This window comes from Tamandua tetradactyla, chromosome 4 (genome assembly GCF_023851605.1).
Source record: "Tamandua tetradactyla isolate mTamTet1 chromosome 4, mTamTet1.pri, whole genome shotgun sequence".
NCBI classification, from domain to species: domain Eukaryota; kingdom Metazoa; phylum Chordata; class Mammalia; order Pilosa; family Myrmecophagidae; genus Tamandua; species Tamandua tetradactyla.
In genome coordinates, this window is record NC_135330.1 from 30,783,020 (window position 1) to 30,805,189 (window position 22,170).

General features: G+C 39.6%; 1 protein-coding gene across 1 annotated transcript in view; it reads left to right on the forward strand.

The window, feature by feature from the left end:
* The window catches only part of PAPPA2 (pappalysin 2), a 321,183-nt gene extending 300,218 nt beyond the window's left edge, over positions 1-20,965 (forward strand). Inside the window, exons 21-22 of the mRNA XM_077157086.1 lie at positions 15,444-15,542; positions 17,719-20,965. Coding sequence (XP_077013201.1) covers positions 15,444-15,542; positions 17,719-17,793 — 174 coding nt within the window. The 3' untranslated portion in view covers positions 17,794-20,965. The remainder of the gene's footprint in view (positions 1-15,443; positions 15,543-17,718) is intronic.
* Positions 20,966-22,170: the final 1,205 nt, after the last annotated feature.

The following is a 22,170-nucleotide window of genomic DNA, read 5'->3' on the forward strand; positions in this document are numbered from 1 at the left end:
GTATTTTAGGAAGAAAATCATAGTGGCAAATTTGGTCCTTGGAAATCAGAACCTTATCATCTTTCACTTGAGCTATTTTAAAAGCCACTTCATTAAACTGAGGAAGTGGAATGGGAAGGGCGGAAAGAGGCTGAATACAAAACCTTTTTTGTGTGTTAAAATGGTAGACATTTGATTGTTGGTATGCTGACTGGAATGGCATTGAAGAAGAAGCTAACTGGATTAGAAGGTGGGTGGATGATGACTTGCCTCCAATATTGACATCTCAGTTTGCCCTGAGATAAACTCAGTCAAAGCTTTATCAATGTACATTGCTTAAACATCTACTGTGGGGAACAAATAAAAGATCTGGCTGCTTTCTATACATTCAGAGGTGTGTGCTTTTTTTAAGTGCTTTTGTTTGTGTAATTATTTTGAATGCCCAAACCAGCTTCTGAAGGGCAGGGGCCATGTTTAATTCTGTTTTTACACACACCCCTTCAATCTAGTTTAATATTAAACACAGTGAGTATTCAATAAATATTCACATTTCACTGTATAATGCATGTTTTCTCCCTTTCTTTGATTGCTTCTGTCATATATTCTCTAGTGAATTCTAGTAAATATTGGAGTTCAAATTGGAATTGGTACTTTATTTTTTGATTAGAGAAAAAATAGGAAATTGAATATCCATTAACCAGATGTGAAAGATCTTGAACAATTGGTAATAAAACTTATGCCCCAATATCCTCTCCCTTATGTGTTGGTCTGGAAGTTTAAAATACTTAAGTTTAGTTTTCACCTCTATTGCTCATTCCCTGAGTGACCTTGGGGCATGCATGGCTCTTTATCTCATTTTCTTCATCAGTGGAATATAGATAATCATATTAATCTGCCTCATCAGGCTATATGAGGAGTAATTAAAAAATGAGATTAGATTCAACTGGAATCTTTCTAATATGAGAAATATTAAAGTCAGTGGAGCATGTCTGAGATGCTTTTCGATTTCTGGAAATGGTCATTGTCTTCAGCACCTCTTGTGACTCTGATAACACTGTACTGAGACTAGAAAGCCTGCAGCCTGCCCAGTTAGTAGGCCATATTTTACCTGTCCAGGTTTCCTGTCCAGATGCCCAACCTGAGGGCCAGACCATCCTCAATTGCCTCACACCCAAACAGCAGAAGTCAGTGACCTTCCTACTTTTTAGTTCTCCCTCTGATGGCTGCTTCTTGCTTATCCTCCTGTTCCCTCCTCTTCATGTTCTCTCTACTTAAATAGGATGTTTAGGAATTTTGAAAATTGATAAATCAAGAACGTTTGGTGAATTGATAAATTTACTAACTACTCACCTGTTTTGCTTACTCTCCCTTCTCCACCTAGGCTGAATGGGCCCTGATACTAGAACAGGTTTTTCCAATTTTGTTTAATAGGTAGCTGCCTCTACCTGGAAATTTTGGAGATCCTATACATGCTTCTATTGCTTCTTCAAATACTTATCTCCTTCATGTGGCTTAAAAAGTACTAAACTTCCTATAATCAAAAATTTTATTTTTTTCTGCCTTAAGATTGCATCTTGTGTTTAGCTGCAAATACATATTAGTCATTGACCCCTTAGTATGTTAGCTATTTTCCAGAGGGGTAGGAGAATATTAATATACTATGGTAGGGATGGATATATTGGCCATGGAGGCTGTCATAGGACTCAAAGAGTCTAGCCCAGAGGCAGAGCTGATGGCCAAAAGGAGATACCAGTGTACTGAAGATAAACTTAAACACAGCATTATTATAATTATTCAATTTTTATATTTTGTAATTTAACATTTATTTTATTATTTAATACAGCAATAATATACCTCAACTAACAACAATGGAATATAATAAAGATGTTTTAGTATTTAGGATAACTTTGCTTAAGTATTTTGCCTTCTGTGGGGCCACATTATGTAAAGACATTCTGTCTCTGTAGTTGGCCAAAGTAAATGGTGGGATCTCTGGGTTTATTCATCATAGTTAAGAGAGAAGAGGAATGACAAGGTTGTTCATTCACCACATTTGAAAAGGCTACTCCCCAGTTCCACTCACATGAGGCCATCAAAACCCCTAGCTTCCAGGCTTATTGTGCTTTGGAAAACATAAAATAGCTCCTGGCTACATGGTATATTGGGTTACTAATGGGAGAAGAATGGTAAAGTTAAAAAAAAAAAACCCAGGAGAACAGAGAGGAGAAAGGATGGGTAGAATGAAACATGACTATGAGCCAACATTAATGAGTATTAATTTTATGCCAAGTGCTCTGTTAAGCACATTTACATGGCCCAATCCTGTCCACACTGTGAGGAATTGTTACTGATATTGTCTCACCTATTTACTGATGAGGGAACTGAGAGTTAGCAAGTGTGGGGCCAGTGAATGAACCCAGGTGGCCTAATTCTTAAACTGGTAGGAAGTCTAAAAGCAAAGAAACAGATAACACACAAAATAGGACTGTAGGGCTTTTAGAAAACTCAAGTAGGGGTGCTGACCACTTGCTAGGACATCTCCTGGGCTTTGCAAGCTTTAGGCCAGAGAAAGAGGAGGTGCACCAATGGACTTTGCTTAGCAAGGATCAGAGACCAAGAAAGGATAAGACTAGAGAACAAGTTGTGAAACAGATGTAGCTGATCAGTGGACAAATGGATGAGATACTCAGACAAGCGTCATGTAGATAAAGGGATGTAAACAAGATACTTACTCAGAGAATAGGTTCCATATGGGTGAAAGTGAGACTAGATGGACCAACCAGTTAACGGGGAACAGAACAGCCATACTGACAACCCAGGATGGCGTGGCAGGTTGAAGATGAGAATCACAGTAATCAGCCACACACATTGAGCTGTCCACAGACAAAGGAACTAAAAATGAGACTGAGACTGAAAGAAACAAGACCATTGGCAAGAAAATGTTCTAAAATAAACATGACACCTCCCTCCTGCCTTTCTTCAATTCATCTGGAAATGAGTATTATTAGGGGTGATAAAATAGTCAATTCTAAGTTGTAGGAAAAGTTTGGCAGAAATTGGGCAGGGTAGAAAACGTGCTTAGAGACTCTATCCCTGTGTTTATATGGGAAAATAAAATGCGTAGAGCTTTTTGTGAGCCTAGGACAGGGTTTTGCTGACAGATCAGGCTCTGTTTTCCATGACTCAGTCCTTAGATCATAGTAAAGGTTGTTTCTAACTATTTTTTTTCAATGAGCAAACTTTTTGAGAAAAACATACCATAACGTGTATAGTTAAAATGTCTTTGACAAACTTCCATATCTTCTGGTCCTCTACCCAAGTGTAAAGGTCCACTGAGTCCTGACAGTTTTCTTTTACGGTATCTCTTCCATCTGCTTTTTTCCATTTCATATTATGACCAGCCAATTTTGTTTTTCTCTGTTCATATCTGCTTGGAATCAACTTCTTACTGCTCTGCATTCCTCCAATTTTCTTCTGATCATTCTCCTCAATACCTCAGATCCAACTCTTGAAGTGCAACTTTTATTTTGTTCTTTTGCTCAAAGAAAAAAAAAAGAAAAAACTTCATTTTCTCCCTATTATCTTCAGGATAAGGACCAAAATTCCTTTGGACAGAGATGATTTCACCCTAGTTCCAAACTTGGACCATTAATATTTGAGGCAGAAAACCACAGATGCATCTTTTATTTTTCCATGTGGAATTTTGGCTTATATTTGGCCCTCCTGCTGAAATTTTTCTCCCAACTCCTCTACCCAAATCCTGACCATCCTTCGGGATTAGATCTAATCCTATATCCTCTATAAAGTTGTTTTGAAATGCACCAGCCTACTTCCCCTTCTGAACTTCTGCAACTCTTTTCGATTAGTAGTACCATTTATTACATTAGCAACTGATCCTCTGTTTGTCTTAGATTCTTTCCTATTGCCTCAGATGTTATTTAGATTTTGCCTTATGTGGTGTTTATGCCACTAAAGCTTCATTAAAGCTAAGGCTTTTTCATGCATAAGACTTATTTTCATGCCTTGAAATAGGAGACACATTAAATGTCTCAGGATTCTAGCAACTAGCCAGTGTGTTGAGCATTGTAGATCTTCTGAAATTAAGTATTCTATATGATACATTTCTTGTGGATTTCTGTGATACTGACTTTTCCTAATGCTCATAGTGACAGAGATTCGACCACATGTACAGTAATGAGAAGTGCAATGGGACAATGAGAGTAATGATGGAGGAGCATGAACATGTCAGGATCGTTACAAGAGGCCTGGACAGCAGGCCTTGGTTTTCTTATCTACAAATTGGGCATAATAGTCGTGCCTTCCTCACTGAGTTGTTGTGAGGTTTCAGAAAGGTAATGTGTACAAAAACCTTGTAGTACTGTGCCTTGTGCACAGCACATACCATAAAGAAAATAAAAATGATATATTGCTTATTTATGATGTTTGTAGTTTGTAAAAATATTTTTAACTCCACGTTTGTTCCTTATATCTGGAATACTCAGAGAAGTTCTGTGTGTATGTGCGTGTGTGTGTGCATGTAATAAGAAAAACACATACTTTATATTATGGATCAATGATATAATTGCAAATTATTAATTATTATACCCATTTTACATGTATATCTTATATATATATTAGAGAGAGAACATATATATGTATGTGTATACATATGTACACACATACATATGTATATATGAAAGAATGGAAGAGAATACAAGTGTTGTGAGCTATATCCCATGAACACTTAGGAAAACACAAGAAAGTTTAGATTTTCATTTACCCAAAGTGAAACACATCTATCTTTGTGAAGAATGGCAAAAGGCTTTGTAAGCTACTTTGGTTTCCTCAAACTCCTCTTCCCACCATAGGGATGTTCTCTGTTTACTGCCGCAGTTTCTCTCAGTGTGTCTGAGTGCTGAAGAAGAGAAAGGGGCTGAGGGTGGAAGAAAAGAGGATGGAGGGAATGAGAGAGAATGGGAAAGAAAAAAATATTAATATACTCAGCAAACAGCAAGAGGGCCAAGAAAAATATTTAATTCAAACAATGAATATTGTCGTTTCCTCCCACAGTCTGCATTCCCAGGCATCTTCCATGGGCAGGCTTGGGGAGCCAAGAAATGCCGAGCTTCCTGGCATGCGTGCGTGTGTGTATTTGCAGGGGGAGGTGAGCACGCATGGCAGGGGCTGTGGTGGAACATTCCCTTCACCAGCTTGGGCCTGCCTCCGCCTCCCATGAACTGAAGTCTGGCCACGAAAACGGGGGACAGGGACAGAGAAAAATAAAGAGTAAAGCTGTGAGCAGGGCTTGTAGTTTTAACAATCTACCTTGTGTTGCCTCCTGGGATTTGCGTTCTTTTCCTTCTCCCTTCTCTTTCTCTCAGCTGCAGGTTATTTTTACCTCTGATTAATACCTGTCTGCTTACCCTTTCATCTCCTTCACCCTCCAGGATTATGTCGGTCCTTGAACAGAGCATGTGCTGCTTAATGCTCAGATCACACCCCTGACACAATACCTGGAAAAGGGCCAAGAGACTACAGATATAGGTGTGTGTGGTGGGGGTGGGGTGAGGCCTGCAGTGGCCTCAAATTTTGCTCTCTGTGTTTCATTCCTCTCACTCTTTAAGTTTGGAGTCTTTGAGAACCTATTGAGGAACCTATGCCTGGAAGGGTGATGCTAAGCCATTTTAGAGAGTGTGATAAGAACACATAGACACCTTGGAGGGGCTAGGGGACAGGATGAGGTACCTAGGAGGAAAGACAAGAGGAATGGAAAACAAAAACACGTTCCAAATTTTTAGTGTGAAAGAGTCAGTTCTGAAGAGGATCTGCTAGTTTCACTTGCCAAATATTTCATTGTGTCTATTATATGTAGATACTATGCAGATGCTGGGGTTTCATTGCTAATAGAAGGAAAGGAGGATAGAAAAGTAAGTAAAATGTAAGAGTCTCTGCCCCCATGGACCTGGCAGAGTTTTAAAGTCCTGTGTTCAAGGTTTCCATCTCAACCTTTCCATTTTTAGCTCCAACTAAAAAGAGTGGTGGCAGGAAATTGCCACCAAAAAATAATTGTTAATCCATTCCTTTTTAAAAGAGAGCCAAATGCCATCCAGCAAGACCTTCCTAGAAAACCATGCAGGCTACCTATACCACTTCCAGTCTGAAAACAAGAAAAAGAAATCATGAGATTAATGGGCACACCAGCCTTGCAATGGAGACCCAAAGGCGGTCTGATAATGTGTACTTATTAAATTTTACCGGGAACACAAGCACAGGCTTTGTTACATCAGACATCAGTTCTCCAGGTGACCAGCTCTCAAGCCACCTGGAGAACTGCTTCCCTCCCCAGACATAATTTTGAGGAGTGTTGCCCTCTGGTTTTGAGAAAGAGGGAGCCCATGAAATCAGGCTTTGACTGCAAAGGATTGGGGATCATAGATATAAATTCCAGACTCAGGCTGGACTGAGCCTGCTGCTCCAGAGAAAATGAGAGAGCATAAAGGACAGGAGTGGGGACAGATTGAGGAGGGGAGAGATGGGTTTTGTCTGTTTTTGGACATGGAGTTGGGTTATGATGCAGAGGGGTCAGGGAGTGCCTTATAGTGGTTGTGGAGATCTGAGGAAGGAATAAAGGTGGTAGCAGTAGGTGAGGCATTTGGTACTTTCACCATCTACGAAGTATATCTCCTACAGTTTTGAGCAGAAGGTGAGGAGGCAGCTGGGGGCAGAAGGTAGAAGAGTCTACCTAGGTGACACCTCCGGGTCATATGAGGAACAGCACATGTTCCCATCAGTAACAGTGGCTCACTACAGTGCTGCTTCCCACAAAGGAGAAAATCAAACACTTGCAGAACAGCTTGTAGTTTTTTGCATGTGTGTGTGTGTGTGTGTGTGTGTGTGTGTGTGTGTGTTTTGAAGGTCCCTAAGATAGTTTGATAAAGGTGCTATAGAGGGATGTTCTGTTCCTCTACCACTATCTCTTAGGAGTCAGTGCTCTAAATTTGAGCCACTATTTTTCTGGCATTGATATATGCAGACTCCTCAACCCCATCTTCACCATTTGGCAATTCAACCCTTCTGCCTTGGGGTGGGCAAAAGCCACTCAGGTCATATTGGGCAAAGGGAAGAGGCTACGTGGGAAGCAGTTATGTGTGTGTTTGCTAGTAATGTGGAGAGTCTGTGTTACTCTGGGTCTTTATTTGTAGCTAAATGAAAGGAGCTGCTAGGAGGTTGTTTTTGGCTGAAAAATAAGTCACAGAGAGTCTTCTCACCTTCCTGTTTTCCTGTGGCATGTCAAGGAAGAGGTGTCTGCTATGGTTGGGAGTTTTTCAGCAGCCAAGACACCCAGATCATCACTATGGTTTCGAGGAGAGTCCTAGTTTCCTGAGGCCAGTCAGGCCTTTCCCATTCTGTTTTCTACAAGCTCCAGATACATTTCCCTTGTCACCGGCTCTCTTTCCTTTGTGACTCAAATGTGTGCCTTTGTGTGGAAAGTGAGTGAGGCAGGGATGAGAGCATTTCTGATTTTGACTCTAAGATATTGGTGGCAGAATCTTGAAGTTTGTTGTACCAGAGACCCTATGGAGAGAACTCAGACACCAGACCTCTATGGCAAAAGCAATGGGAGTTTTCCTGCTGCCTTCGTGAACTATGATTTACTGAGTCCTGACCATGGGCCAGACACTGCACTAAATATTTTACCTCCATTTGCTCATGTATTCCTCACATCAATCCTAGGAGTAGATGGTGTTATCGTCAGTTACAAAAAAAGGAAGTTGAGTCTTAGAGAAGTTAAGCAACTTTCTCAGAGTTTAATAATAAGTAAGGAGCAGAGCTGGGTTCTTAGCATAGGCTTTCTAATACCATATTCCATGATATTACTCAATATGCATGATCATTTTCCTGGTTGGGATCTATTAAGCTCTGGGCTCCTTGAAACATACCCTGAAGCAGATGAAAACATTTCAGATTAAAGTAGTCACTTTATCCTATTTTATTTGCTTTTCTTTTTCCATCTCAATTTATCTCTACTATTTCTCCCCGAGGAGATCACTTTTTGTACTCATTGATGCTTTCTACTTTAAGACTTTGCTTCAGTCCTAGATAAGCTAGTTATAATTAAACTTTGCTTTTCCTTTTTTGAGGGTCTGGTAGATTGCACAGGAAGAGTTTTGAGGCTGTACACAGAAGCAATATGACCTCATATGGCCCAGTAATGCCCAATAGACTATAAGACTGAACCCCAGGTTCCTCTCGCTCCCCCTATACTTTGTGGACCAAACCATGCTACTTGTTATTTCCCTCTGACCATCCCATATCATGCGTATCTTCATGGCCTTTCTTTCAATTACACCCTGTTCTCTATTGTTTGTAGAGTAGTCCCTTGGCCTTCAAAGAAATACCGGTTACTGTTTCAGTTCTTAGATGGTAACCAGGAAGGTCCTTGAGAGCTAAGTGGTTTTGCCAAGGCCTGGTTTTCAATTAGGAGGCTTCGGGGTTGGTAAACAGGAACAAGCCTCTTGGCTCCCAAGTGAGCTGAGCTACCCATGCAGCATGGCTGTGCTGTTCCATGCCTATCTTCTTATTAAAGTTCTTTCATAATCACATAAAACTTTCCCATCTTGCAAAGGTCTAAGACCTAGGCCCCTTTGCCTAATCAGTTGTTAAAACCTAACCATTTGATTACAGATATTTATAAACATTCCTAAGACAACCATAGTTCAGGGCCTTTTTGTGCTCTCATTTTCAGCTTCATTTTAGTATTTGGCCTGTAGGGATTTCTCTTCCTTTCTTACGATCCCAGCTGTGGAACTGAGAGGACATTGGTAAACTTTACCCACTATTTCTAAATGTTTTATTTAGAAATAAATTTGAGGGAGAAATTTTAGAATGCCTATCTCAAATGGGAAATTTGAGGGAGAAATTTTAGAATGCCTATCTCAAATGGGAAATTTGAGGGAGAAATTTTAGAATGCCTATCTCAAATGGGAAATGCCTTCCCAAAATTAATATGTAAGGCTATACCTTGTCCAATATTTTGCACCTAATAGGAAAAAAAAATTATATATATGTATATCTGCCTTATAGCAACTCTAGTATCTATGTTTTCAGTATGGAAAGGACTAGATGCCCATAAAAGCTGTACCTGTGTCAAAATTATATGATCCTTATTATAAAGCAACATGCTTGATAAATTTTCTAGCAACTATGTAATAATGAAAAGGAAGAATCTGGTCATAAATTGTGACAGTGAAATGTAGTTAGCTACCCACTCCAAACAGGGCAATCAAATTTATTTGTTTGTTAAGAACTAACTGTGCGTTAGGCACTGAGCTAGCAGCTGGAATGACAAAGATGATTAGGTTCTGAACCCATGGTAGTACAATTGGGTACAATTCCAGACCACCTTCTCTGTGGCTAACTCCTTACAACAACCTTAAAAAGGAAGTAAGCCACCAGATTATAGAGCATGAAGAAGAACTCTCTTTACTTTTGAAAAGTTTCCGATGTGATAATAGGTAAAAGAGACAGCTTTTCTTCTTAATATTTCATTTATTATCCTGTAATGTGCATATAGATAAAATATAGCATTATAAATTAGAGGCAGGGATAACTCTGTCATTCTCTTCTATATAAGACACCATTATTCCACAGTCCATCTCAGGGCATCTGTCTAGTTTCTTCTTATCCTTTCCAAGAAGATTGTAGCAAATCTGCAAAAGTACCGCCATTAACATTCCTCCACTCCCTTCCCAGGGGATGAACACTGGAGAAATGGAACAATTCTATTTCCTCAGATGACTGTAGTGAGCAGTACAACACCTGACTTTAGCATTTGGATTCCGGAAATAAGTGTTTCTGGGGTGCAGGCATCTGCTGATATGATTGGTGCATAGGGCTGCCTTCTCTTGGGGATATCAGCCTCTAGGGAAATATGGGCCTATCAAGCCCCAAACCTCATAAGGAGCTATAGTGCCAGTTTGGTTATTTGGGATAAAACTTGACCTACAACAATAGAGGTGAGGTTGGGGGAGGGAAGAATTGAAAATGCATATGATTGTTTCTTTGTTTCTTGTGTTGGATCATTGAACTCACTTCATTTTTAATGCCCCTGTACTTAATCCCTTGGTTGAGATACCGAAGGAATTTAAGTTATCCTGTTCCTCTGTCATGACTTTTGACACTACCCAGAGTTAAGTTAATTAACCTAACCTAGTATTTAAGGGCATAGTCCTCCACAAGACTCCCCTCGTTTCAGACAGCAGTTGCAGGCTCAGGGGTTCCCAGGGTCTTCTCACTTCTACCTAACTGGTTGCTAATTTTAAGAATTCTCACTACTCTCTCAGGTTCAATAATCCGGTAGAATAACTCAGAGAACACAGGAAAGCACTATACTTATGATTACAATTTATTATAGCAAAAAGGATGCATATCAGAACCAGCCAAAAGAAGAGAGGCATAGGGCTAAGTCTGGGAGGGTCCCAGATATAAACCTTCCTTTGTCCTCTCGCTGGGGAGTCAGGATGTCACCCTCCTGGCATATCAATGCATGACAACACTCAAAAAATATTATCAGCCAAGGAAGCTCACTGAGCTTCAGTGTCCAGAGTCTCTATCAGTTACAATTGATGGACTCATTAGCCATGCAATTGATCTCTTTCTCCATCCCCACCCCTCTTGGGCTGGGGGCTGATATCAGTGGCATAAAGCCACAACCTCTAATCACATGGCTGGTCTGTGTGGCCTGGCCAGGCCTTATCCTGTGTTATTCCTTAGCTTAAATTATCAAATGTGGTGGAGGGCATGGAAGAGGGGGCCACCATGAATAAAAGGACTTCTAGCACTGGGGAAATTGCAGATATTTAGAAGTTACCCCCGAGGAGCCAAGACAAAAGACACACCTCTTTTTGGGAAAAGTTAATTCTTCATCACACATATCCAACAAACTAAAACACTAATTAAATCACAAGAAGGATATAATGTGGTCATTACATCAGGAATCAAAGGACCTGGGCTCTATTTTCAGAATTACCAATTACTAGCTTTGTGAACAAGAATCTTCAGTTTTCTAAGACTCCATTTCATCTTCTGTAAAATGAGGGTTTTGTACTAGTCTTCAGGGCTCCATCCAGACTTAGAATTTTGTGTATCAATGGCCCTTTAAAAAAAAAGATAACCTGAATTGTAGTCATTAGTGGTTCCTCAAGGGCCTCAGAGGCTTCCCCAACATAGACCCTGAGATTCTAAGAGAGCTTTTCAAGCAGGACTCCACTTTTGATGTTCTTTGTAGTCTTTGGATATGAAACATAAGGAATATGGACACAACAGGAGGACATTTGGGATAAGATGGAAAATGCAAGTCAGGCCAGAAGCCATTATTCAGTGGAGAGACAAAGAAAAAAGAAAACCGATGTGCATATTTGAACACATTTACATAGAACTTCCAGCTGCTGCAAGGACTCCATTGGATGCCACACAACAACTATCTTGGGAAAGTGCCTCTTTTGGGCCATGTGCAGCCTAACTAGCAGGAAAAATGGATGTGTGTGTGATTTGTTATCCACACAACTAGGGGATTTTGATGGGAAGTGATATGGAGAGACAAAATAGTATTAGACATTAGTCAAAACTTTGATTTGCATTTTCTGGTCTAAAATACTCCTCAAGGTTTTAACCTACTCTTTACCATAGGGATATGGTCACTTCTGACTGAGAGCCCAACCTGTAGGTTAGCAGAACAGTTGGTCTGAAGCCAGACTTACCTTTCAAAACATCAATTTGGTCTTGAGTTCTCTTATAAATTGTAGAAGAAAAAAGGTTCTTAATCTTTTTCAAGTATGAGGATATTATCAATCAGTCAAAGCTTATGGAACCCTCCCTGAAGGCGGGATCTGTTTTAAACCATCCTAGATCACCCAACCCTCTATTTTCAGCTCATTCTTCCTCTTAGAAAGTTATTGTAGGCTTCTCTTCCCTCTCAGAATCATCTAGTCCTAAACTTTACTCCATAGGAGCTAGATGCAGCAGAGTCAGTCCCTAGAAGATCATGGTGATACTTCCCACCTAAATATGAATTTAGGTCCTCTCTCCTGTCCACATCTCTATGCTTGCACTTGTCACACTGTGCTCATGGTATTTCCCTCTAGGACAAGAGCCATTTTTTATTCATCTCTGTATCTGTATAACAGAACCTGTTATGTAATAGGAATGGAAAAGAGAACATTGAATGATTGAAGGAGTTAATACATTCATAGACAATGAACAGGGCCACCATCTCTATAACTAATTCCTCAGAGTTAAATAAGCAAAAATCACCAGGTTACATAACATAAAGAGAAGGCTATCTTTACCTTTGAGATATTTCCAATGTGGTATAAGTAGAATAGACTGACATCATCTCCTCTTAGTATTTCATCACTTACACAGAGTCATTTGTTTGGCCACCTCATCTATATAGACCATAACTACACCGAGAAGTTGACAAGAAAAGTGTTCCTATAAAAACTAAAACAGGTATCATAAAGTTCATATATCATAAAAAGAGTAGTCTAGCCTCTCTTCTCGGACATTAGATTTATTTTAGATGTAATGTAAGAAGCTTGACTTTTTGGCTCAAAGATATATCATCTATGAGGGATGTGTGTGTGTGTGTTTTGGAGGAGGCACATTTACCAAAGGAGCGAATGGACAAATGCAGACAGCCTCCCTGTACAGTGAAAATAATAAATATTAATGTTGATGATGACTTTTATTTTTTTGGAAAATTCACATTTTCTTTTCTTTACATTGTTAAAGCAGGGAAACGGGCATTTAAAAATGTTTTATCAGTGTGGTTGAAATGAAGATGAAAAAGTAACCCATAAAGGGATAGGTTTCAGGTATTTTAAAAATAGACTCATGTATACACTCATTTTCTGATGTTGCCAGATATATGAGGTACATGTATCAACAGTGAAATTTACCTGTGTATACATTGTTCAGAGAAACCAAGCCCAGTATCCTCCCTAGGGAAAGTTTCCTTCTTGGGAGAGTCATGTCCCAAATCTGACATCTTTCAATTATGGAGACTAAGCTCTCCTAGTCTACATCTAGCCCTCAGATGCTTTGAAAACATTGGATCAATTAGTCATTTTTCCCCTCCTATTTTTTCCATTGTAACTTTGGACTCAAGTTGTCAAGCTTCCCAGGCACATGTTGCCATAGGAGACTCTGTTTGTTTAGGGTGGAGTCATTGTTTTTGGCAGGTTGGAGGAGGAACAATTAATTCTAATAGGTATATTGCAAATTAAATATATGGGTCTTTCCAGATCTTTCTCTGTATTTCTGCTTCTTCTTATAAATTTTCTTCTCTTCCCAGATGATCCTTTAAGAGCAGATGAAAAGCAGTTTCCAGAAATAATTTCTCAGTTATAGCATTAGAAGTCCAGTGGCAACTAGAGAATGTCACCTAGGCCATTATTTCTCTTTTCAACATACATGTTGAAAGTGTTCTCTAATGTCCTTGAGATAAGAAGCATTCTTGGTGAAGAACTGGGAATGAAAAGTTCCCTAGGTACCATTTTTTAGCCTGTACAAGTATTTAAGTTGTTCTTATGAAAAGAAAGAACTTCTTTCAGCCTATCTATATACTGTATATCATAGTCCTATACTGAACTATACTAAAGATCATAGTTCTAGGGTTAGGAAAAGTATTTTGGGTACTCTTTGACATTTTAAAGACAATTACATTGAAAAGAAATAAGGAATAGGTTAAGTTTTGTCAATGAGTCAATCAGGGTTAAAGGAAAAGTACAGATATAGTGTTAGATGAGGAAAACATATTCCAAACTCTTGGGATCTGGGAAACCTCTGGGACTCTCAGTAGATGTATCTTTTCCTCCTGGGATGACCCAAGAGCATTTATCAGTATTAAGGATGTAGCTAGTTGTATTTTGACTTCTGTTATTTCACTGCAATTTTGGAACAAAGTTCTGATTGTATACTTATTCCAAGTTCTCAAGAGCCAGCGTAACTGGCTCCAGTGTTAAGACATGTGCTCATCTCTGAATCTTTGTCTTTTATCCCAATGAGGCCCGTGTTGAAATCAGAATTCATTTTCACTTCCTGCTCTCAACTAATATTGCTGTGCAGCTGTGGGACAGCTGTTGAGTTCCACCCCACAAGTAGCAGCATTTCAGTGGTTGGCAGATTGGTATACATCTGGAATGATGTTCAAATGACCTCAGGACCCCATAGAATAAATCAAAATATTGAAACAATCACTTGGATGAGCTTGTTCTGATGTAACTCAATTGCTGAGAATTATTTAACAGACATTTTGAAATTTAGTGATCTGTCTCATTAAACCACAGTGAAATAGGGAACAGTCCTTCTATTTGACATTTAAGGAGAGTGGAGAAGGAGAGAAAGTGATTTGAATATGTAAACTATAAAGTGCCTTCAGAACTCAAAAGCCCAAATAGTTGACTATAAGATGTTTATTGAGGCTTTACAGTTGAGCATCAGCATCTCATGGAGAACCACCAATATCATCAAGTAGGTGGGCTGGCTAGCATGCCCTCCAGGATGCTGTGATGCTATTTTTACTACAGAGGGGCTTTTTGGAGCAACAAAGCATTGAGATGCTGAGTTGTTTAACTGCCTGTTGCTGTTCTTATCATACATTCCTGTTTTGGGGTGAACCCTCCATTAACTCTGATTTGGCCTAGGTCTCTTTCCAATTCTCACTCCTGTTAACTTGCAGCAGTAAAATGAGTGAATAAAACAGTTTAACTTTCTTTGCTGGGAACCTGTGGTCTAGCGTCTGTGCACAGGGTGGCTGTACATGTGGAAATAGCTCTGATCCAGCACTGGTGTTGCCAGACTCTAGGACCACTGCACCCTGGACAGTCATCACTTGCACTTTCATAGCACTCTAGGTTTGTAGGGTTTCTAAAGCACCAGTCTTCACTGAACCAGGATAATAGACAGAGTTTATGGTCTTCAACCTATGAGAAGCCTCAAAAAAATGAAGAAACATGACTTCTAATCCTAAACTTTCCCTGATCTTAGCTGTGTAACCTGTGTAATCATCTCTATGCATCTCAGTTTCCCCGCTGATAAATGGAATTTTTACAGCCAACGCTGCCTAATGCACAGGCTTTTTATGATGATTGACAGGATTAAAATGTGTGAAACTATTTTTTAATCTATATAATAAAAGTATCTATTACTACACGAAGGCAGAAAAGTTGACTAAGGAATTTAAATGAACCAATCCAGAGTAGAACAGTTGACCAGGAGAAAGGTCTGCAGGTGAAATTTGACACTCCTCTTAGTCCCAATGACCTTACCTTGAGAATTTTCAACTTCTTAAGACTGTGAAGTCAGCTTGAATGCTCTACCATGATTTATGTTGGGAGCAAAGGGGAAGTATGGCAAAGCACAGTGAAACTGGACTTAGACACTGATCTGAACGTTTTTACCAGCCTTTTCAAGCAGATGGTTGGTGTGATACTATCAACAATCGGGCTTACTGCCATTATGACGGGGGAGATTGCTGCTCTTCCACACTGTCCTCCAAGAAGGTAAGTGAGGGCACCTGGGGATGGCGGAGAGGGCATCGCCCCAGGAATAAAGGTAGATGCTTTCGGTAGCTCTCCTTCATAGTGAGTCATAATTGGTTTTATTCAACAGTCAAGAAGAGGGAAATTAAAGTAAACAAGAATTAGAGTTTCTAAAGTAACAGGATTGAAGGGTGTGACTTTAAGGATGGATTCTTAGAAAACTAGTTCTCTTGTCAGTCTAGTGACACCTTCAGAAAAGCTGTAGCTCTATGGCTATGGAGACTCACAAGTACTTGTCATTTTCATCTATGAAACTCCTCTGTAGGCAGGAAAATAATGGCTCCTACCCTTTGGAGAGGCAGGCTTACTAATAAGATACAATCCAAGCTTCAAAATTAAATTAATAAACCTATAAAATATATTATGGACATAATGCAGGCATATTTTGAGTAGCTCCCACAAATCACCAAGCACCCTCTGGACCACATACTGACAGTGGTCCTTTTCTTGATGTCCCTTAATCCTATAACTCTTATGTATGTTAAAGCACATTACTTAAGTAAAGCCTAGACAATGGAATAGTCTGAAATTTTAAATAATATAGTTAAAAAATCCAAGGGCTCCAAAGATATTTTGAAGTACTTGGTCAGTTCGATGTGTCAGAAATATGTAAGAGTTGTCATTTCTTTGTACTATTCTCTACAGTAAAGCCACATCTACCGTGATCATCTATACACGAACCTGAATATATCTGTTCCTAACTGCTCATGTATACTGAGCGCTCACTCTGGGCCAGCATAATCTCAGCACTCATGTGAATTAGCTCATTTAATGCAGAGCATCGAGGACGGATCATATCATTGTTCAATTGGATCCTCTTTTGCTCTAAAACCTGTAAATCCCAAACCAAGGGAATGTGCCAGGAACTTGAACTGCAAGTCAGAAATCATGCCAACTACTTTCTCTTCTCACTTTGAGAAGGTAACTAGTCAAGGAGCCTATCCCCTATACAGGAAGACATGACTTCTTAATGAGAAAGCAAAAAATTCTCTCTCCATCTCACTGTGCAAATCTAGGATTTGTCCTTAATGAATTTCTGTGCCTGTGGCCAGAATACAAAAGAATCAGAATTAAGAAGATACTTTATCCCTCTCTTCACACCTAAATCACAGTTTGCTCAATATGTGCAAATACACTGAGAAATTTCATTAAACGACCCTACCCTTTGTCCAGTCCACTTGCCCAATCATCAAGCCCATCTCTTCAATGTTCTTGGACATTATTGTACATGATATTCTTATGAATGATTATCTCATTTGATTGGAAATTCCCAAAGGGTAGGATCTTTGCCACTTTTATATCCAGTCCTCCAAGTTCCCAGTTCTCTCCAATGCTAGTTATGGATGCTCCAAAGTTCTGTTTATCTATTGGTAGCAGTTCAGGCAAGAAGACAGTAACTTTTTCAGGTTCATCTCTGGCATGGGGGAGGGGAAATTACATAGCTGAAAGACCATGCATCCACAGACAATGCTGTGGGGAGATGCAGTTTCACCCAGTTAAAGTATATCCCTGGATCAATAAGGACAAAAACTCATGCTTATGAAGATGGCAAAGATGGTCCAATTGCTCCAAGAACACTGAGGTGTAGGAGTTGATGAGGTAGGATCTAGAGTTTTGGTTTACCAGATAAGTAGTGTTGCAATTGAGTTAGATCACCCAGCTTCTCTTGGCCTGCCCTGTAAAAAGAACTAACCTTCATCTTATTTATGTGGGAGGGATTTGGGGAACATGATAACAGCAGCAAAAATAATATAAGCAGAAGGTGTATAAATTAGTGATACTAATAGAAGTAGTAGTGACAGTAAGTACAAGTAGTAGTGAAAATATGACTATAGGGTATCTGGCAATGTGTAAACATTTTATACCCATTAACATGTTTAAATTATACTAATATCCTCTGGGTAGATACTCCTGTTCTCTCCATTTTCTATAAGAAGAAACTGAAGCAAGGAACAGTTACCTTGCTTAAGATAAAATGGTGTATAAGTGAGAGAACTGAGAGTTGAATTTCCGTTCTGTGATGTTAATACAATCCCACACTTCCTCCAGGACCAAGTGAGAAAAGTAAAATGCTGGTTGAAAAGTGAAAGGCTCAGCCCAAAAATGGTCTATTTCAACTTCCATTTGGTTTCCCTAGGTCATTCCATTTGCTGCTGACTGTGACCTGGATGAATGTACCTGCCGAGACCCCAAGGCAGAAGAAAATCAGTAACTATGGGATCTAGCCCTTTCTCCACTGCCCTGGAGGCAGAAAGAAAGAGAGACCTCCATGGGAGGAAACAAAGTGAATGAAGAAGAAAAAATCATGAAATGAAGAAAGGAGGAAGAACATGAAAGATCTTATAAAAGCAAGAGGGTGTTATAGTTCCAACTATTGCATTAAATGGCCCAAGTAGGAAAGAATCATGGGCAAAGGTTTCTTCAAAGTGGCAATTGATTAAAAGTAGGAGAAATATGATAGATAATCAAGGACCCTCCTTCCTCAATTATATTCTACTCAACCCCCACCCTCAATTTTTGTCCTACTCCCAACTCTGCACTTTCCAACTATTTAGCCCCACTCAACTTGTAAACCAATACCAAAATGCTAGAAGTTTCCAGGGACACTCTGTTAGTACTCATTTTGAATGGATTACCATCTTTCAGGGCTCATCTACTCTTAACGTGTTTTCTCCTTTTTTTGTGTGTAGTCTCCCATAGTAATACTAAGGTTAGTTATTCATTCTTTTTAAGTATTTAAACATAATTATATAAATATATTATATATTATATTTTTTGCTGTCTACTAAGCTAAAAATTATCCATTGTTCCACACATGCTGCTGTGAAGTTCATGTTCAAAATTAATGCTGAGGGTTTGAGGACAGAGAGTCCTTTTTCCATCTTTCTGTTAATGGGAATTAATGTGTAGAGTGGGAAGTAGAAAAGAAAAGAGAAAATTTAGGTTCTGTTCTTGATGCTAGTATGCCATCTTTTTATGAGCGGGAAGCTGGGCCCACTTTGAGGAGATGGAATGATAGTTCTAAGGGGCATGAAAGGTTGGGTATGAGCACCCATTGGTGATGGGTCCAGAACTAGACCATGGTCTGGGTTCTCAAGTACCCATCTAAAAAGAATACATTAATTTCTTTCCACTTCTTTGAACTCCCACTTGTGGAGTCAGTGAAACCCAAGATTTTCTGTGTACTTCCATATGTGCCTATACAGGTGTGGCTCCCAGCCAGCCATCCAGCCATTCAACAAGTTTGTCTTAGAGCTCATTCTCTGATCACTAGGCTCACAGGTATTCCTTATGTTTGGCCTGTGGCCTCATACCTTATGGCTAGTTCCCAAGCATTCTGGCCATCATTTGCAGCAACATGACTAGTTGTCAGTTTTCTGAGAGAAAAAAAATGTATGGAAATACCAGAAGAGAAAGGTGGGAGGAGATGAAAGAAGACACAGGGACAGAAGACCCAACGGTGGCCACAGAGAGGTAAGAGGTCAGGGCTAAGACTGGGCTGAGTACATGAGATTAAAATGAGTCAAGGAGACTCAACCCCAGTTCCAAAAAAGACCTAAGGGGAACTTTTGCAATGTAGCGATTGAGGTAAATTACATTCAAGTGTGATGTGTAAAATCTCTGACCCAGAGATTTCAAATTGAGCAAGCTATGGAAACACATGGAGCAAGGGCGACACTCTGTGGGGAAAGAGAAAAATTTCAACTGTTTAGGGTCCATTTTGTTGTCTTTACCCTTTCTTGTTCCGTAGATGGACTTTATCTGAAATGACCATGACCATATTACCCTGCCACCGTGTGTGTCCCAGTATCACTAATTTTGCATATTATCCTTATTGAAGGTATGGGGTTTTCTAATGGTTTCTGGATTCAGTCTAGAGGAAAGGGAGAGAAGAGTTCATTTCTGATCAATACCCAACTTTCATCATCTCAGGAAGGACTCTGAGCCTTGACTCCATCAGTTTTTTCCTCCAGTGAAAGTCAAGAACTAGCATACAAGTATAGCCCAACCTTGATCTTTCCAAATCGTCTGCTCTTTTGCTCTGACTACAATTTTTCTACACTTTGTTATCAACATAGAGGCAATGGCTTAGCAGATAAAAAGAGAAAATATTACCCAGTACTACTTGAAATCAGACTTCATGTAAGAAAGAACAATATTTGAGACTAGAAAAAATAAGGAGAAGGGGTATATACACACATTTCTCTGTGGGGATGTGCAAAAAGTTGGCAAAGGCATTGAGGGAAGGAAAAAGTTGACCCCTCAAAAAACTCTAGTTCTAGCCCCAAAAGGAAAGGATAGCCTGAATAGTATTCACTGATTTCATACTTAGTACTCCAAAGAAGACAAATGAAAATTTATTTCTGGGACTCTGATAGGCTTTAATATGGGAAGGACAGTGGGAACACTTAGATTTTTCATTAACAACAACAAAAAAAAACATGTTGCAAAACTGTTTTCTTGGGGGAAAGTATCCAGATTCTTGGAAGAGCTTCAAGCTCTGCCTTGGGAAATCCTGCCTTGTCTGAGAATTGAGGCAGAGGAATAATCGTCCTGGGTTTTGCACAGTTCAGGGAACGGTGCAGCCCCACATGTGAGTATGTATCTCACTTGCTCACTCTCCCCCAGGAGTGACAGGAGAACATTTTTGTTCTGTATTTCACTTAAAAATGTTGTATCCTCTGTTGATAAAATCTTCAATTCGCCACTGCCTTGGAAAGGTGAGAGGACACTTCTTGTGGTAGTTGTAAAGCCCCTCAGAATGAAAGTTACCCAGCCCTCATCATTCCAGCCCTTCTGAGATGGCAGGTTATTCCAGCCCTTGTTCCTTGGGCCTCGTGTTTTGAGCTATGGATACTGCTTAGATCATCAATGAAGTCAGACATCCCCAGGGAACATCATGTCACACAGACTCCATGTGGTTGTGCTGCTATTAACCACCCATGGATCACTGATAGTCCCTCCCAGGGGCTCTTGTGTCTGTTTTCTCCTGGTTTCTTTCCCAAATCACATCTCTACTTCTTTTTCCTAGTAAATAGGGAGATCTGATACCCAGGTGGCTCAGGGCTGGCTGACTTTAATAAGTAGCATGCCAGCCTCCAATCTGTGAGACACAGACAGTGAGAACAGAATGAGGAGGATGGGCAAATACCAAAAACTGCCTACAGAAGTGAAGAGCTATTCTGGATTCCCTCTTTTCCTTTCCTTCATTACAAGGTATTGGACTTGGCACTTCCCCTCTTCTGTGAGATGGTTATTGAATGGTCAGCATCCCAAGGGAATGGTTTGATTAGGAATGTAGTGAAAGAAGGTGATCTACTGTATTGTAATGCCAAACAGCTATAGCCGGTTATTTTGTATGATTATAATATGTTCATTAAAAAATCAGCACATCAAATATGAAGTATCTTCAGTGTCTTATTCTTTGTGTAAATTATTCTTTCACTTCTAAAACATTTTCCAGTTGCAAGCAGCAGGCCCAAGGCATCAGTCATTGATTAACTGAATGTCAGTATTGTTAGTCATTCAAAAAAAACTTAAGTAGATAGTATGTATGAGGAAGATGAACATGGCAGCCTATGAGAAGAGATGACATATACAAAAGTAGAATATACTGTAGTAACATTACATGCCTCATGGGTTCTAGAAATAAAATGGAAGAGTCATTTACAGTTCAGAGGAAGGAGTTATCATTACTGGATGCCAGAAGTAGCATTTGATGGATAGTCCTTAAAGGATGCATAGGATGATTTTGATAGGCAGAAGTGGAAGGGAGGTGGGTGTCACGGGAGTCAAGGGGGCAGTAGAGAGTGGAGTCCAGGCAAAGTGAAGAACACAGTTGAAAATGTGGTGGGAGGAATGGGAAAGACTGGGGATACAGACCTTCAATGAAGTTAGACTAGTTTAGCTAGACTCTAGAACATGCCATGCTTTTTGTAAACATAATTGTATTAAATTCTCACACTGATTTGTAAAGTACATATTCTCATTTCACAAATGAGGATAGCAAGCTTAAGTCTGGTGAAGAAAATGTCTTAGGGTCACATAACTGGAATTAAGTTCAAGCCTGGCTTCTTGGGACACCCATACGTAAGAAAAAAAAGAAAAATAGTGATTAATAGGATGGAGAAAGGGGAGAGGAAGAGGTGTAGAGCAATTTCAAAGAGGAACCTCTGCATTAGGCTTAGAAAACCTGTAAAGATTATCAACATGAAAGAAAGGAGAAGTCAGGAGGAGCAGACTTTTGAAGAAAGAATATGTATATTTACTTTTATATAAACTCAAATTGAGGGCCAGGTAAATAATTAGGTAGAAATGTCATGTAAAGCAGAGTTCAGCACATGGAGAAGGCTTCTGCAACTGGAGGTGGAAGCCACTGGCTGCCCTACGGCTGGATGGGTATCTCAGCACAGCAATGAGCCATTTGGGAAGACTTGCTGATTAGACAGATGGAAATGTGATCCTGGAATTTGGGAGAATTTGTGGCTAGGAATAAATGTCTGTGAGTAAAAATAATATTATTTGACATTTTCTTTATGGTTTATAAGATGCCTTCATATGCTTTATTACTTTTGATGTTCTCAAAAGC